General features: G+C 51.9%; 1 protein-coding gene across 3 annotated transcripts in view; it reads left to right on the top strand.

Annotated features, from left to right (window-relative positions):
• KCNQ1 (potassium voltage-gated channel subfamily Q member 1) overlaps positions 1-16,336 on the top strand; it is a 364,068-nt gene that overhangs the window by 170,283 nt on the left and 177,449 nt on the right. For all 3 annotated transcript variants that reach the window (XM_070457845.1, XM_070457847.1, XM_070457844.1), the window contains exon 11: positions 6,617-6,737. In XM_070457845.1, coding sequence (XP_070313946.1) covers positions 6,617-6,737 — 121 coding nt within the window. The remainder of the gene's footprint in view (positions 1-6,616; positions 6,738-16,336) is intronic.

The following is a 16,336-nucleotide window of genomic DNA, read 5'->3' as shown; positions in this document are numbered from 1 at the left end:
TACTTGAATCTCAGCCCCAAATATCTAAAATGGGGGCCATAAATATCCCTGCCAGGTCCCAGACCTGGGAGTCTTTGCATGCGCACGCATTCTTCAAGACTCACCCGTCACTTTCCTGTGCTCTCAGAGAATGTCACGGGCAAAGAGCCCTTCACTCGGAGCCCTTCTCCAGGGTGTGACTAAGTAATGTCTGTGCGGTTTCCTGCTGGAAGTCTGCCCTCGCCCCCATGGGCTGTGAGCTCCCTGAGTTTATTTACATCTCTCTGATTGCAAGTCAGGCACAACACCTTTCCACATGTTCATCAGCCATTTGGATTCCTCTTTGTGATGTGCTTGTCTCTTGCCCTATTTTTCATTAAGCTACTAACATTTTTCTTATCGATGTGTAGGAATTATTTGTATTTTGTGGATACTCTTCTGTGGTTGGCTTTTTACTCTTAAATATGTTGTCTGATGCTTGTTGTTTAGTTGCCAAGTTGTGTCCGACTCTGCGATCCAGCGGACTGTAGCCCTCCAGGTTCCTCTGTCCACAGCATATGTCAAGCAATACCACTACAAGTCGGTTGCCATTTCCTCCTCCAGGGGATCTTCCTGACCCAGGGATCAAACCCACATCTTCTATATCTCTTGCATTGCAAGCGGATTCTTTACCTGCTGAGCCACAGCGTCTCAATTTTAATGTAGTTGAATTAATCAGTCTTTTCCTTTATGGTTATTGCTGAAGTCTTAGAAAATTCTTCCAAACCCTGAGGTCATGAAGATATTCTTCTAGATTCAGCCAGAAAGTCTTTACAGTTTTCTCTTCATTAGTTTGTAACTTCCAGGAATGCCATTAATGAACTGTTGATGTGTGGTGTGAGGTAAGGGTCCAGTTCAACATCTTCTTCGTGTGAACAGACAGGTATCCCTGAACATCCTCGTCCCAGCTTCTGCAGGACACCTCTGATCCACAGTAAGCATTCACATACGTGTGGGGGCCGTTTCTAGGTAGCCAACCCCGTCCCCTTAGGCTGTCTGTCTCTCTCTGCATCAGCACCACACCATCTCAATGACTACTGCTTGGTAACAGGTACTGATGTCTACTAGAGCAAGTTCTCCTAGCTCGTCGTTGGTCAAGAATTCTGTTGACTCCTGGCCTTTTATACTTGCAGAGTAATTTTAGAATCAGCTTGCAGGGTTCCAACACAGAAACCATGGGATTTTTATTAAGATTTGGGGAGAATCTTTTTACTATTGAGTTTTCTAATCAATGGAACAGAAGCATATTTCTCCTTTATTTATGTCTTCTTGAATGCCTCTCGTTAAGGCTTTGTAATTTCTCCATAGAGTTCTTGTATATCCTTAATTAGATACTAAAGATTTCTTGTACCACTGTATACAGGGTTTTTCCCCTCACTTTTAAATAATATTTTTATTTACAGAGAGGTAAAATAGTACAGAGTCTCCATATGCCCCTCACCAGCTTCTCCTAATGTTAGCATCTTATATAACCATGGTACAGTTATCAAAACTAAGACATTAACACTGCAACAACACTAGTAGTTAAGCTACAGTTTCATTCATTTGTCTGGATTTTACTCGTTTAACTGCTAATATCCTTTTTCTGTTCTAAGATCTGTCGTTACATTTAGTCAGTTTTCCTTAATTTTCTCTGGCCCATGACAGCTAATCTTAGTCCCTCCGTGTTTTTCATGTATCTCCTTGACACTTTTTAGGGATACTAGTCAGGTGTCGTGACCCCCAGTTTGGGATTGTCACTGTTCTCTCGGGATTAGACTAGGGTTTGGGGGAAGAATGCCACGAAGTGAGGGGTCTTCTCCTCATGCCATGTCACAGTCCATGACATCCACGTGGTTTATCACTGGTACTGTTGACCTTGACCCACGTGGTTACGGTGGTGTCACCCGGCCATATTTAGCATTTTTCCCTTTCCACAGTCAAGTCATGAGAAGGCAGTCTCCATTCCAGCCCACACCCAGGGGTGGGGAGCTACACTCTATCCTGCCAGAATGAATGGCAAAGCACTGGTGAACATATGTTAAAACCACCACAGAAATCAACTAAGAGTAGAGGGGAGATCCTTTGAAGTCTTTCCTTAAAGTTTCACCTACTGATTTTAGCATTCGTCCCTGGATCTTGCCTACAGCAAGTAATACTGAGGTGTTCTAGTGGTGATTTTTTCCCTCAGTCTTTCTACATTTATTATTTGAAATTCTTCTGTAAGGAAGATGTATCTCTCTCTTTCAATTACTTGTTAATTTGTATTAGTATGGACTCAGGAATATTTATATTTTCAGCTGTAATCTAATAGTTATATTATTAATATAATTTTGTTGCTCAAATTATTGTAGCTTTGGACACTGGATTGAGAGCTCTTTTAGGTTAGTTCCTGTGTCCATTTGACATGCCCTCATCCTTCTCATTTATTCATTTTTGAGCATTTCTTTTCTTTCTAGCACTAGACAGTACTCTAGACTCATCTTCCATTTCCCCTGCCCTAGCCCTAGAATCACCATTCTGTCAGAGAGTCCCGGTTCCTTTTACTGGAGAATATGCAGGATTTAGAAGCCAGGACCTGGGCACTAGATGTGCTCACTGCTCCAGGGTTGTCACTGCTTCTGGGGTCTCTCAATGGACAGAGCTAGGAAGTATGTATATATGAAAATAACCCAAGTGTGCACACATATCTATATTTATTTGTGTCTGTGTCAAGTATGAGTTCATCCTGGTATTTTCTCATTACAGGTTCACTCACCACCCCAACTCTTGTTACTTTCCTTACTCCCACTATCTATAAATTTACTTATTCAAGGGCACCTGTAGTGCCCCTTGAGAAACAAACTTACCACCTAGAATACTGTGTTTGTGCGTTCACTTTAACTATGTCCAATGAAAGACTGTTTCCCAAGGATTCACAGGTCAGCTCCTTCTTCCACTCTCCTTACAGTGCTGTGTTATATATTTGTAATACAGAATTCACTCAGCACAGTCTGCTTTCCATCCTGGATCCTCGAACAGGCTTATTTTGGTGGCAGGGGGTAGGGGGTGGAGTAGGCGGTGTGGTGTGTATAGTGAAATTTACTCTTGGAGATGTGTTAAGTTCTATGGGTTTTGACAAATGCTTGCAGTTGTGTATCCAACACCACATCATCATACAGAGGAGTTATCCCTGTACCCCTGTAAGTACTCCCCCTCCCCAATACTAGAGTCATTGATGTTTTATGTCCCTGTAGTCTTGCCTTTTCCAGAATGTCATATAAACGATATCATATAATATGTGGCCTTTTGCATCTGGCTTCTTTCACTGCTTAGCAAAATACATTTGCGATTCATTTATGTTGTTACATGAATCATTAGTTCACTTCTTTTGATTGCTGGATAGTATTCCATTGTATGGACGTACCACAATTCATTTACCATTTGACCTACTGAAGTGCAACCTAGTTGTTTCCAGGTTTTGGCAATTTTAAGTGAAACTGTTATACACATTTATATACAAGTTTTTGTGAATATAAATTTTCAATTCACTTGAATAACCGGGACAGGGACCAATGGGTCACAAGATAAACATATGTTTAACATTAAAGGAAACTGCTAAACCCTTTTCCAACATGGCTGCACCATTCTGCATTCCCACCAGCAACATGAATAGTTCTAGCTGCTCTGCATCTTCATGAGTATACCATATTGTCAGACTTTAATTTCTTAATATAAAGTGAAAAGTAAGGATCTAACTTTATTCTTTTCTGAATATCCAAAATTGCTACCATTTTAAACTTTCAGTCATTCCAATAAGGGTACAATGGTAGCTTGTTGTGGACTTAATTTGCATTCCCCTAACAATTACTAATATTGATTGAATTGAGCATCTCCCCATGAGCTTATTAGTAATCAATTTTTAAAACTGGGTTGTTAGTTTTCTTGTCAAGTTCCAAGAGTTCTTTATACATTCTGGAAAAAAGTCCTTGACCAGAGAAGTGACATGAAACATTCTTTCCAAGTCTATGAGTTGTCTTACATTCTCTTAGCAGTGTCTCTTTTAGAACAAATGCTTTTAATTTTGATAAAATCCAGTTTTTCCTTTTCCTCCTGCTCACAGACTGAGTTTTTGGTATCACACTTTGACACTCATTGCCGAATCCAAGGTCCAGAGGTTTTCTCCTATGTTTCCTTGAAGAAATTTTAGTTTGCGTTTTACTTTAGTTTTTTCAGTAAAACTGAATACAGTACCTTTCACATCTTCATTTTCTGACTGTTGATGACCTCCTACAATGTGAGGCGTAAGTGCTAAATGTATTAAAATCTACACACACACTTACACATTTAGGAGACAGTTGTACTACTTTGATAAAGAAAGGGAAATCTTCCTTTTTCAAAAGCAAAAGATAGGTGGTGGTTGTTGCTGCTCAGTCGCTAAGTCGTGTCCAGCTCTTTACAACCCCGTGGACTGCAGCACGCCAGGCTTCCTGTCCTTCACCATCTCCTGGAGTTTGCTCAAACTCAGGTCCACTGAGTTGGTGATGTCATCCAACCATCTCATCCTCTATCATCCCCTTTTCTTCCTGCCCTCAATCTTTCCCAGCATCAGGGTCTTTTCCAATGAGTTGGCTCTTTGCATCAGGTGGCCAAAGTATTGGAGCTTCAGCTTCAGCCTCAGTCCTTCCGATGAATATTCAGGGTTGATTTCCTTTAAGATTGACTGGTTTGATCTCCTTGCTATCCAGTGTATTCTCGAGTCTTCTCCAGCACCACAGTTTGAAAGCATCAATTCTTCAGCTCCTGTCCTTCTTTATGGTCCAAGTCTCACATCTGTACATGACTCCTGGAAAAACCATAGATTTGACTATACAGATTCTTTGTCAGCAAAGTGATGTCTCTGCTTTTTAATGTGCTATAGGTATAGCTCCAAAATCATAAAAAATTTCCTATGACAAAGCCATAATTAAGGTTAAAACATTGAAGTAGACTGGGGAAGGTATCTGTACCCCAAATGACAAAGGGTTAATTATCTCTATCTAACATATAAAAATTTTCCTACAAACTGATGAACAGAAACAAGTAAAGGATATGAACAGATAATTCCACAAGAGGAAAAGCAAACAGCCTCAGAGCCACAAAAGGCATTCAGTGTAGAAGGAAAAACAGCACGCCAGTCTTCATCTGTATTTGGCGGGCCCCAAAAAAGCTGCCAAAGGCTGGCGCTGGCATGGATGTGGGGAAGCTGGCATGTTCATGCACTACTGGTCGAGCCTGATACAACTTCTGGGGAAAACAATCCAGCAACATCTATTAAAGTTACCAAGGAAGCACCCACTCACCTGCCTTAAAGTGTCAGGTTTTCATAAAGATGGATGGTGCATCACTGTCTTAAAGTAGAGGCTTAAAGCTAATGGAACCAGATGTCCATCAAATATGGACTGACTGAGTTAACTGTGGCAGATCTAAGCTACAGACTGTCACGCAACTATTGAAGTAAGACTTAGGTCCATGTCTACATACCTGTAGAAAAAGGAGATGGGCATGCTGCAGAGTGACAGGAACAAAATGACAGGAACGTCACGTGTGTGTAAATGCAAGTCCCACCAGGTGTCAGCTGCTCTGATGAGCAGAGGGATGAGCTCGGAATCTACTTGGTGGTTAACACTAATGACCTCGGCGGGGAGGAACGGCTTTGTGAATCTTTGACTTGCCTCACTTTTTACAAGTACTTATTTTACAATACAAACCTTAAATGGTTAAAAAAAAAAAAAAAAAAAAAAGGGTCCAGATTGCAAATCCGGGTACTGACAGGTACTCTTAGTCAGCCCCGCGGGCCAGCGTCACCCCACTGCAGGTGGGCCCGGGACTCTGAACGCTAACATGGGCTGCTGAGTTGTTCTGTGCCTCCCTCAGGCGGTGCAGGCAGTGCATGTGAGGGGCCAGGGCCTCTGTGGCTGCCCCACACCCATCCTCCGACTCTTCATGAGCAGGAGTCCTACCACTCTGGGTCTGTCCACATAACTGTGGACAGTGATGGGCATCAGCGTCTTACCAGATCTGTGTTTGTCAGCTCTTCTCGACCCTAACGTCTGGTGTGAATCTGGGGAGAGGCCCAGACCTCTGAGCTCAGCCCGGCCACAGTCCTCACTCTGAGGAGGTGTCGTGCGTGATAAATCGCTCAGTCGTGTCCAACTCTTTGTGACCCCATGGCGTGTAGCCCATCAGGCTCCTCTGTCCATAGAATTCTCCAGGCAAGAATACTGGAGTGGGCTGCCATTCCCTCCTCCAGGGGATCTTCTGGACCTAGGGATCAAACCTGCATCTCTTACATCTCCTGCATTGACATGCAAGTTCTCTACCAGTAGCACCACCTGGCCCTTCCCACTGGCTCTCAATTGCACCTTGACCACTGAGGACTCAGGCCTATGGGGGCCATCATGAACCCAGCCAATCCTTGTGCCGAGACTTCTTACGTCCCCTCCACTCCTCCCCAGTGCTGTGAGTGGGTCCCTTACCCGCTTGTGGGAAGGCTCCAGGGGTTTGAGGAAGGCAGGTTTGAGTCAGCATCTAAGCTCTGGGCAGCCCTGGGCCCTTATGCCATCACGCCTAACATACTGCCCCACATCTTTCCCAACAGTGAAAAAGAGTCCCACGCTGCTGGAAGTGAGCACAGCCCATTTCATGAGAACCAACAGCTTTGCTGAGGACCTAGACCTGGAAGGGGAGACGCTGCTGACTCCCATCACCCACGTGTCACAGTGAGTGCCTGCTCATCCAGGGGTGATGAGTGGAAAGGACATAGGGCTCAAAGGGGATGCCTCGGTGCTGGACCAGGGCTCAGGTCTGTTAGCCCAGTGCCCACCACTCACTGCCTGCCCTCAGCAACCGAGGGCCACTGGCCCCCAGGGGCTAAACCCCGCGGGGATATAGCAAGGGCATTTCCCACTGAATCTGGGAACATGATCCTCTTGTTGTGACTTATGGAAAACCGGACTGATCATTTTCCACTTGCTTCCGTGCTCTGAGCATCTGAGAAGATTGTTTTTCTCTCTCTGAGCCCCCTCCCCTGCCCCCCAAAAGACAGACAACTTTGTTTTTCACATTTCCCTGTGGAACCCTGGCCAAGCCACGGGGCAGATGCTGCGGCTGTCCTCAGGGGCTCCTTCAGGTGGAGGAAATGGCTGATTCTCCACGCCTTCCAGTTGGCCTGCCCCCGAGGCACAGCTGGCCTGGGACGCATGCCCGTCCTCCCCCGCCGTCACGGTATCCCCGGGCCAATCCCCGGGGCTCAGCCGTGGTGTGATTCCCCTGCGACATGACTCAGTGCTCCCAGCTAGGGCACCCCGTGCACAGTGACGCTGTGCCAGGTCAGCGGGACACTCGGGCCCGTCCTGGCTGCTGCCCCACCGGGGGTTCCCCTAGAGACGTCTGTTTGTGTAGGATGTGCGCAGGGTGCTCACCCTCCTTCTGAGAGTCACTTGCTGGCCTTCTTTCCTTCTCTCCTCGGAGTCAGTGAAGCATGATCTGGTTCTCTGGACTCAGGGTCTCCAGGTCGTCCTAATCGTGTGCACCTCTCTCGAGGTGAGGCCCCAGGCTGGCTGCCTTTGCTGCTGCCAGGTGTGGCCTTTGCCTTGCAAATGACTAAGGAAGTCAGGACCCCAACTGCAGGGCCTCCTGGTTGCTCTGTAACCCGAGGACTGGCCGGGCCAGGGAGCCAGAGCGAGAGGGGGACAGGACAGTCTCGAGGTGGTACCGTGATCTGACAGCACACCTGCCATACTCCCAGGCCCCGCCAGGCTCACGAAGAGCTCGACACACGTGTGGATGGCAGGGCACACACAGAAAGCATGTTCAGGCGCAGGGAGAGCCGCACAGGGGGCTGGGAAGCAGGGGTTACGCATCCTCGTGGACGCAGCACTGAGGCAAGCTTCCAGGCCACCCCTGGGAGTGGGGCTCTGAACTCTGGGCCCATCCTGGCGATGACCCAAGAGGCTAACTTGGTAAGTGAGCAAGGGCAGAGGTAGGACTCGTGCTGGGAACCAGGGGCACTGGGCAGAGGCAGGTCGGTGGTATTCCAAGGCAGGATGCCAGCTTACCCTTCTGGCTGAGGCCTGTAGTGAATCTGGGGCACAGGAGACGCCCCAAGTGTTTTGTGAAAGTCGGGGTTTCATGGCTGGTGTTTGCAGCACAGGTGGCAGGGCCTGCTTAGAGCAGGGACGGCCAAGAGCCTGCTGGGACCCGGGACCCTTGTGTGGGTGGACACCACGCAGGCCTCGCTGTGCTGCTCAGCGGCCCCTCCTTGTCCTCTCTTCCTATCAGAGCTCGCTTTTCCTCCCCTCACCTGTGGCCCAGCCCCATAAGGCATCGCACCCTGGGTGGACGGGGTGGTCACCCATCACCCATCACCCATCCAGCTGGGCAATCTTCACCAGCTCCCAGGACCCTCTGAGGCCACTTGCAGGAAAGCCCAGGGTGAAGGTGGTGAAAGACTGGGCGCTGAGGTGGCCTAAATCCAAGCTCACAGCTGCCTTGCCTGGTCGCCCCTTTTGAAGAGAGGTCCATGTGTGCCGAGATCTGCAGGCACAAGGTTTTCAAGGGGGCGAGAGGCAGTCCACCTGCCCAGGGAGCCCCAGGAAGCAACTCAAGTTGGTGGGGCTGTGTAGTCAGAGGAACCTGCCCATTCCTTGTCTTCTTTCCTCCAACACAGAGGCCATCTGACCTGACAGCCCCAAGCTCTCTGCCTGCCGTGGGCCTGGGGCATAATCAACCAGTGAGCCTGTGGTGGTCCTTGGGTCGTCACTCCCTGGGCGCCGTCTGTTGGTTATGGGAGGAGGGGCTCCCTCCAGTGCTGGCTGGGCCTAGGCTGTCCTTCCCCAGGAGGGGCCTCGCCCTGGAACCTGTGAAGGCCTTTCCCAGTACAGACCCTGCAGAGGAGCCAGCTGGGAAGGCGGGTGCTGGACTGAGGGGTCTGCAGGGAAGGCTGGGCTGAAGAGACAGTGTGCAGCAGAAAGGCCTCCTCAAGGCCCTGTGATCTGGTCAAGGTTGAGACAGCAGGGGCTCTGCATGTCCCTGACCTCAAGGGCCAGGGTCCTGCCTGCAGGAGCCCAGGGAAGGTGGGGTACAGGCATAGTGCAGGAGACGGCAGTGGGACTTCAGATCCCAGGCGCCCCCAGGGCCAAGGGCTGGGCCAAGGGCCACCCCACCATGGTGGGGGAAGGAGGCAGCAGTGCTGGGCACCGCGTTTACGCCGGGCTACAGCAGCCTGCAGGGCAGCCGGGGGAAGATGGCCAGGCCTCAGTGTCCACGCCGGGCCGCATTCCTCTGCCTCCCGCACAGCCTGCCTGCTGATTGATGCCTGTAATTAAACTCGGCTCCAGCGGCTTGGGGACCCGTCTCAGCTCCTGCAGGCAGCTCAGCCCCATGGCCTCCACGCAGGCGAGAGAGCTGCACACCCTGGAGCGTGTGCAGAGGACTGGGGATGTGCACAGGGGTCTCGCAGGGGCCAGAGTGGGTGGGAGGCAGTTACTGAAAAACAGATCCATTTTTCTTCAGCATTTGACTGAATGTTAAACGTATTACCATGTTGGGACAGTTCCAGAATTCAAATTAAAAGCATAAATAAAGACACATTTTGTTTCCAGCTCAAGCTCTCCCCGCCCGAGGGGCCCCAGGGAGGTGAGGTCACTGCAGCCTTGATTACAGGATGGTCCCTGGGGCTGGGCGAAGCTCCTCTTTCCGGGGCCTGTTGGCCATTGGTGGAGCAAGGGGTCAGGGGACTGGGGGTCAGTAAGCCAGTCTGGTGCAACCTAGGGAGTCGCCAGAGAGCCGGGGTCAGGGTGCAGCGGGCTGGGGAGAGAGAGTGGCTCTGGCCACGCAAGCTCCATGGGCAGGCCCCCAGACCCACTCACAGCTCTGGATGGCCAGGCCACAGGCTCACCCGCACCTCTCAGGCAGAAGAAAGGGAGCTCATCTGCCCTTGGGCCCCTACCCTGAGCTCTGCCATAAGGCTGCCATGGAGCGAGTGTGAGGCAGGAGACAGGGCATCGAGGGCAGGGGGTAGGGGAAACCTGCGAGGGGCTCTTGCCCGCCGTGGGGAGGGCCGCCCCGTGTCCACCCCTGCGCCTTGCACATGGTGTCCCACCTGGAACATCCTTTCACTCATCGGCAGCCATCAGAGTCCCCTCATCTCTCCAGCATCCTCGCAGGCCTCCTCCCTTCAAGGAGGCCCAGGACGCCCCCAGGCCAGGCTGCCACAGCCTCCTCCAGCCCCTGAGGCCCTCTGCACCGGCTCCCTGAACCCTTGTACGGGGCCTGGGTCTCTTTTGGGGTACCTGTCTGCCAGGACCCTCATGTGTGGCTGCCCCAGGCCTCTCCTTATCTGGCACCCCTCAAGCCGCAGGCTGGATGAGCTCCAGAACCATGGCTCCTGGGTCCCCCAGCCAGGGCCCAGTCAGCACCTCCCGAGGAAGAGATGAAGCAGAGGCTGTGGGCGCCTCATTGCTGCTGGCATGCAGGGCCAGGGTAACTGGGTCAGAACCGGCCTCGGGTCAGCATCTGGGGCTCTGAGCTCCAAGGCTGTGTGTTGGGAAGTCCTCCCCACAGCTGCCGAGTCAGCCAGGACTTGCCTGGCATTCACACCCACCCCGGTGGTTGCACACGGATACCCCGGGCAGGTGGTTCCAGAGCCAGACCCTCTGTGCGCATTCCAGTCTCTGGTCTCCCGGAAGGGCCCCTCCTCTCTTCTGTCATGGCCTCCCGGGTAGGCAAGACCCAGCTGTCTTTAACCAGCCACCTCTCTGCCCTGCTCTGCAGGGGGAGAGTCTGGTTAGCACCCTGTACACCAAGACAGGCATGGGGAAGGCCAAGAACCTTCTAGGGAAGAAAGGCAGAGGGAAGGCGGGGCCGAGGCTGGGGCCCCACAGAACACCCGCCAGGTGACTGTGAGCACAGACACATGCACACACGCCCAGCGAGCATGTACTCGCAGGCCTCCTGCGACATGACAGCCTGGAGATCTTTGAGCAAAACCAGCCCTGTGTGCGTTAATTAGAATTTCCATGTCTTCAACTTTCTCCTGGACCCTGCAGAATCTCACGCCAAAACGTTCAAGTTTCTCTTTTCCAGCGAGGCCGCTGTGGCCTGGCTTCCATCCACATCACTACTAACGTCTCCTGAAATCTGCGTTTGTCAGCGAGGCCAGGGCCAGCCCCATGCCTTCTGGAAACAAGGGCAAATGTCACAAGGCTTGGTCCCAAGCTCAGTTCCCTGGACCAGGGTACTAGCTCTATTGGCAGTACCAGGTTTGCCTGGGACATTTCAGAGACATCGGGGGCCCACTGCAGCCCACACCCATGGACCCCAGAGGCACCAGGCACGGCATGTCTGTGAATGTCCAAGCCCCTTTCTGTTTCCCACCCTGCAAACCGTGGTGGGAAAGGACTGAGAGGCCTTGCTGGGGCCAGCGTCCAGGGGGATAAAGGAGGGGGCTTGCCAGGAACAGATGAGGCTAGTTTGTCTTTCTAGGCCAGTGTCCTCTCATTGGAGCTCCAGACCACCTCTGTCTGCACGAGGTGCCAAGGAAGCCCCTCGGGAGCCCGCCCGGGAGGGCTGTGCGAAGCTGCATGAGTCACAGGCTCCCCGTCAGAGCCTCACAGCCCCGGCCAGGCGCAAAACCGTCTCCGAAATGCACGGAGGGATTAAATGTTCTCCTAATTAAATTACAAGCGAGGCGGAGTGGCTCAGTGGGAACAACGGGGGACTGGAGATCGGATGCCCTTCATCTGGCGCCCAGCCGGTCCTGGCCCAGCTGCGGGCCAGCCCCCGAGCCCCCCAACCTCTGGGAGCCTCACTTCCCTCATGAGCATGCGAGGAGGATGCAGCCCATCCGCTGGGGCCAGTTACTCAGGGGAGTGGGCCCATGGTCTGGGAGGAAGGCCCAGAGGCAAGAAAGGGGAATTCTTACTGCCTTAGGCACCGTTGATAACCCCAGGCCCCAGCACGCTCAGGGCCCGCTCGGCCGTCTCTGCAATGCAGATTCGCAGCAAGGGCAGCATAGACCATAGCAATGTTCAGGAGGATGTTCAGGAGAGAAGGCCCACACCCTGGAGGTGGCGGGAGGAGATGACTTCACAAAATGGCACTGGTATTGATGGAGAGACATCTTTGACCGTCAAGGAGTCCCACACAGCTCCCTCCTATGTTTTGCTTGAACTTGGAGGGGGAGACTTAATCCCAGGGGCGACTGAGTCCCAGGCAGCCTGACCAGGAAGCCTGAGGTGGGGATCCCCTGAGCCAGGGGTGGGAGGAGTTCGGGGCAGACCCAGCCCCTCTGCAGGCCTGCACTGTCCATCTCTCAAGCTAAGTTAGAAAGGCTTGTCCTTATATAGAGGACATTGTTTTCAACTTTCCAGTTGAAGGATGAAGTACACAGATCTCAAGGGTACTGTCTCATGCATTTTCGCCCCCTGGGACTTGTGACACCAGCCCCCAAGTGAGGTGACAGAACCTCGCAGGAAGCCCCTAGGTTCCCCCTTCGCGCACTAACACCCAAGAGTAAGCAAGGCCCGGCTTCCAGCAACAGGACCCAGCTCTGCCCGCTCTTGAACTTTCTATCAATAGACTCCTACAGTGCACACACGTATGTCCAACTCCCTGTGAGCTTCACAGTCGGGCTGGAGAGAGCAGGGCCTCCCTCTCCCCTGGCTGGCTGGCACCCCATCGTGTGAAGGGCCTACACCTCCTTTATCCGTTCTCCTCTGACGGCCACTTGGACCATGTCCAGTACAGGGTTGTTATCATCATTGCTAAGAATATTCTGTCTAGGCTCTTTGGGGAATGCACGGGCTGCTTTCTGGTGAGTATGTTGCCAGGTCATTGGATGAGCTTGTTGACTTTGAGCACACACTGCCTCACAGCTGCCCAAAGTGGGCAGACCATGTCCACTGCCACCAGTGGCAGCAGGGCATTCTGGCTGCTCCATATCCTAACCCTTCACATTTTCCGTCATTTCCTTTTTAGCCACAATGGTGGGTATCTAATGGCATCAAACTGTGATTTTAACTTGCAGTAATAGCTATGGGTTTCCCTGGTGGCTCAGGGGTAAACAATCTGCCTGTCAATGCAGGTTCAATCCCTGGACTAGAGAAGGAAATGGCAACCCACTCCAGTGCTCTTGCCTGGACAATCCCATGGACAGAGGAGCCTGGCTGGCTACGGTCGGTCCACGGGGTCACAAACAGCAGAATACAACTTAGTGACTAAACAACAACAAAGTCAACAGCTAATGCAGCTGAGCCCTTTGCGCGTTATTACTGTTTAGTTGAATACTGTCCTTTGTAAAATGCACATGTTGGCGGCCCATTTTCTTTTGGGTTGTCTTTTCTTCTGATTTGTAGGCGTTCTTCATCCTGGACATGAGTCATTGGTCAGATACATGTATGTTCATTTCAAAGAAACAACATTTCTCCCTCTGCGGGTTGCCCTTTTCCTCTCTTAAGGGTGTCTTTTGATGAACCTTCTGGTCTTAATTTTAACATCATCCAGTTAATCAAACATTTCCTTTCTGGGGAGTGCTATTTGTATCCTATTTAAGAAACTTCGACTACTCCAAGGTCATAAAGATAATTGTTTTTTCCCTAAAGTTTTATTAGTTCACCTTTCACATGTAGATCTGCAATCTGCCTGGAATCAATTTTTGCATCCAATGTGAGGCTAAGGTCAGGGCAGTTTTCATCCATTTGGATATCCAGCTTGACTCAGTTCCCTTTACTGAAAAGATTGCCCTTCTCCACTGCCCTACCAGATAAGCACCAGTATAAAGCAGCTCACGGTCTGCACGTGGCTCTGTCTGTGGATCCTATTCACTTCGTCGGTCAGACTTTTATCATTTTTCTTGCCAGGGCCATGTTTCAGTATCAGTACAGTTGGATCCCAGCTCGGGACAGCGGGTCATGCCAGCTCCAGCCAGTTCTCCCGCCTTGCTTGGCTGTCTCTGTGCAGCACCTGCAGCCATCCATGTGCCAGTTTCCACAGGAGGCTTCTCATAGGTGGGCCGGCTCCCCATCTAGTCTCGGGAGGACAAACACCTTTACTACATGGAGTCTTCGGAACGGTGCTCTTGACATGGTCCTCATTTGTTAAGGTCTTTCATTTCTTCTACCATGTTCTGTAGTTTTCAGGGCAGTGGTCAAGCACACCTTGTCTGAGATTTATTCCTTGTTAGCTGGTGCTTGTTATGGGTTTACCAAGTCTGGGAACATTGCCTGCCAGGGAACTCTGACCACCCTGGGTCACTTCCTCCTGCACAATGGGACGCTGGGGCAGTTGGCTGGCTTCTCTGAGCCTCAATGTCTTCTTGGAGTCGTGAGGGATGCGTGTCATGGTGCTGGTGTTAGCCTTTGAAGAGATGGGGTCAGGCATCCAGCTGTGTGCCTGCTTCGGGCAAGTGTTTGATAGATGTCAGACAGTGTAAAATGTCGCCTTGTGATGAGAGGTCCTGTGGAGATGTCCCTTCCTTGGCCTGAGAGCTTCTGGAATGGCCAGGTCACAGGTCTCCATAGGGCACAGATGCGGCCACGTGTCACCTTTAGATGTTGTCCTTGTTTAATGAGATGCACCTTGCTGTTGTTATTCTGTCACTCAGTCGTGTCCAACTCTTTGCGACTCCACGGACTGCAGCACATCAGGCTTCCCTGTCTCTCACCATCTCCCGGAGTTTGGTCAAACTCATGTCCCTCAAGTCACTGATGCCATCCAACCATCTCATCCTCTGTCATCCCTTTCTCCTCCTGCCTTCAATGTTTCCCAGCATCAGATGTAACTAGAAAGCCATAATCCACTGCCTCTCATCCCAGGGCATGGGGCTCATGAGCCGTGCTCTCTGTGGAGGGAGGAACCTGACACCTGCTCTTCTCCTCTTGGAGGGGATGCTGAGGACCAAGCCCCAGAGCAGCCCACAAGTGCCCCAGTGTGCCTCTGCCCTGTTCTCAGCACAGCTGGGCTCACCTGCTGAGGATGACACCCTTCTTCACGCAGAGCAGGGACCAGGGCAGGCATAAGGCCTGCCTTCCCCTGGGACCGCACTTGGCAGGAAAGAGAGACGCTATGGGAGCTCTGTTTCTGAGCAGTCCACGGGCTGCGTGGCCCAAGTGTGGGGGCGGTGTTCACAGCCCTGGGGGCCTTCAGGTGCTTAGGAGAGGGTGAGTCCCTGTCATCCCTACGTCTTGTGTCAGGGGTGGGAGGGGACACTGCGGCTGGCTGAGACAAAAGCTTGAGTCCTCACTGGGGCCCTTAAAGGAGGCCTGGTGAGTCAGTCCCCTGATTCACGGAAAGATCGGTCTTGCCACCTTGAACCTGGCACCACCCTGGGAGGATGAAGGGCACCCAGGCCTGCAGACCACTCTGGGGCAGCGCTGACCTGGCCTTCCAGGGTGCCAGGGCTTCTCAGGCTGCTCCTAAGCCCCTCCACCTAGCATTCACCCTTTAAGATTTACAGGCCCTCCCGGGACGATATAGGTATCCTCGGTGATGACTGGCTGGCAGGGACAGGTCTGGCCAGAAGTCTATCAGGTCAGGCCTGCCTGTGCGAGTGCCAGGTGGAGGGAAGAGGAAGAAAAGACGAAGGCAGAGGGAGACAGGAGCCCAGGGCTGACCCGAGTGTGGCACCCATGGCATTCCGCCCTCCCCACAGATCCAGCCATGACCCCACAACGGCTGTGATCTTCTCAGGAAGTGCTCTCTTCAAAAGGGCAGCGGCCCCAGAGGCTCACGGTGAAGACAGCTCGGGAAAGATCACGGAGAAGAGCAGGGGTACCCTCGGTGTTCGCAGGCAAGGTCTTCCACTACAGTCAGCACAAGTACAACTTAGTAGGGCTTTACATCAAGCTCTGAGAAGGGAATTCGGGGCGGGGGGCAGTTCAAGGAATCTTCAAAGGTAATGTTGACCCTACCTGATTTGTCTTCCAAGGCCTTGGAACTGGGCCATCACATAAGATCAGACTACACTGCACTCAGAGTGCTGCTCGTGCAACAGCTGTGCCCCTGCTGAACTGGGGCACACAGCAGGGCGGCTTCCCAAAGCAGTAGAAGACATGTGGGGACTGGAGGGGGTGTGTAAGGCTGTTCAGGGCACCGGCTACACTCACAGTATGTTCAGCATTCTTCCCTACGGCCTCCCTTGTGGTTATGGGCAAACGGCTGCCCTCAGAGAGCCAGCCCCTGAAGAGGCAGCGGGCAGCACTGGGCGGCCAACTGCTGGTCCTCGGCTTTACCCAGCTGACCTCTGTACCTGTGTATAAAGTTCAGGGCAAGGGCACACTGGGACCTCTGGCTACATCCCTTGAGCACACGCTGGGTGTGT

Source organism: Odocoileus virginianus, chromosome 28 (genome assembly GCF_023699985.2).
Source record: "Odocoileus virginianus isolate 20LAN1187 ecotype Illinois chromosome 28, Ovbor_1.2, whole genome shotgun sequence".
NCBI lineage: Eukaryota > Metazoa > Chordata > Mammalia > Artiodactyla > Cervidae > Odocoileus > Odocoileus virginianus.
The sequence above is the reverse complement of the archived record's forward strand: the minus strand, read 5'-3'. Positions and strand labels throughout refer to the sequence as shown.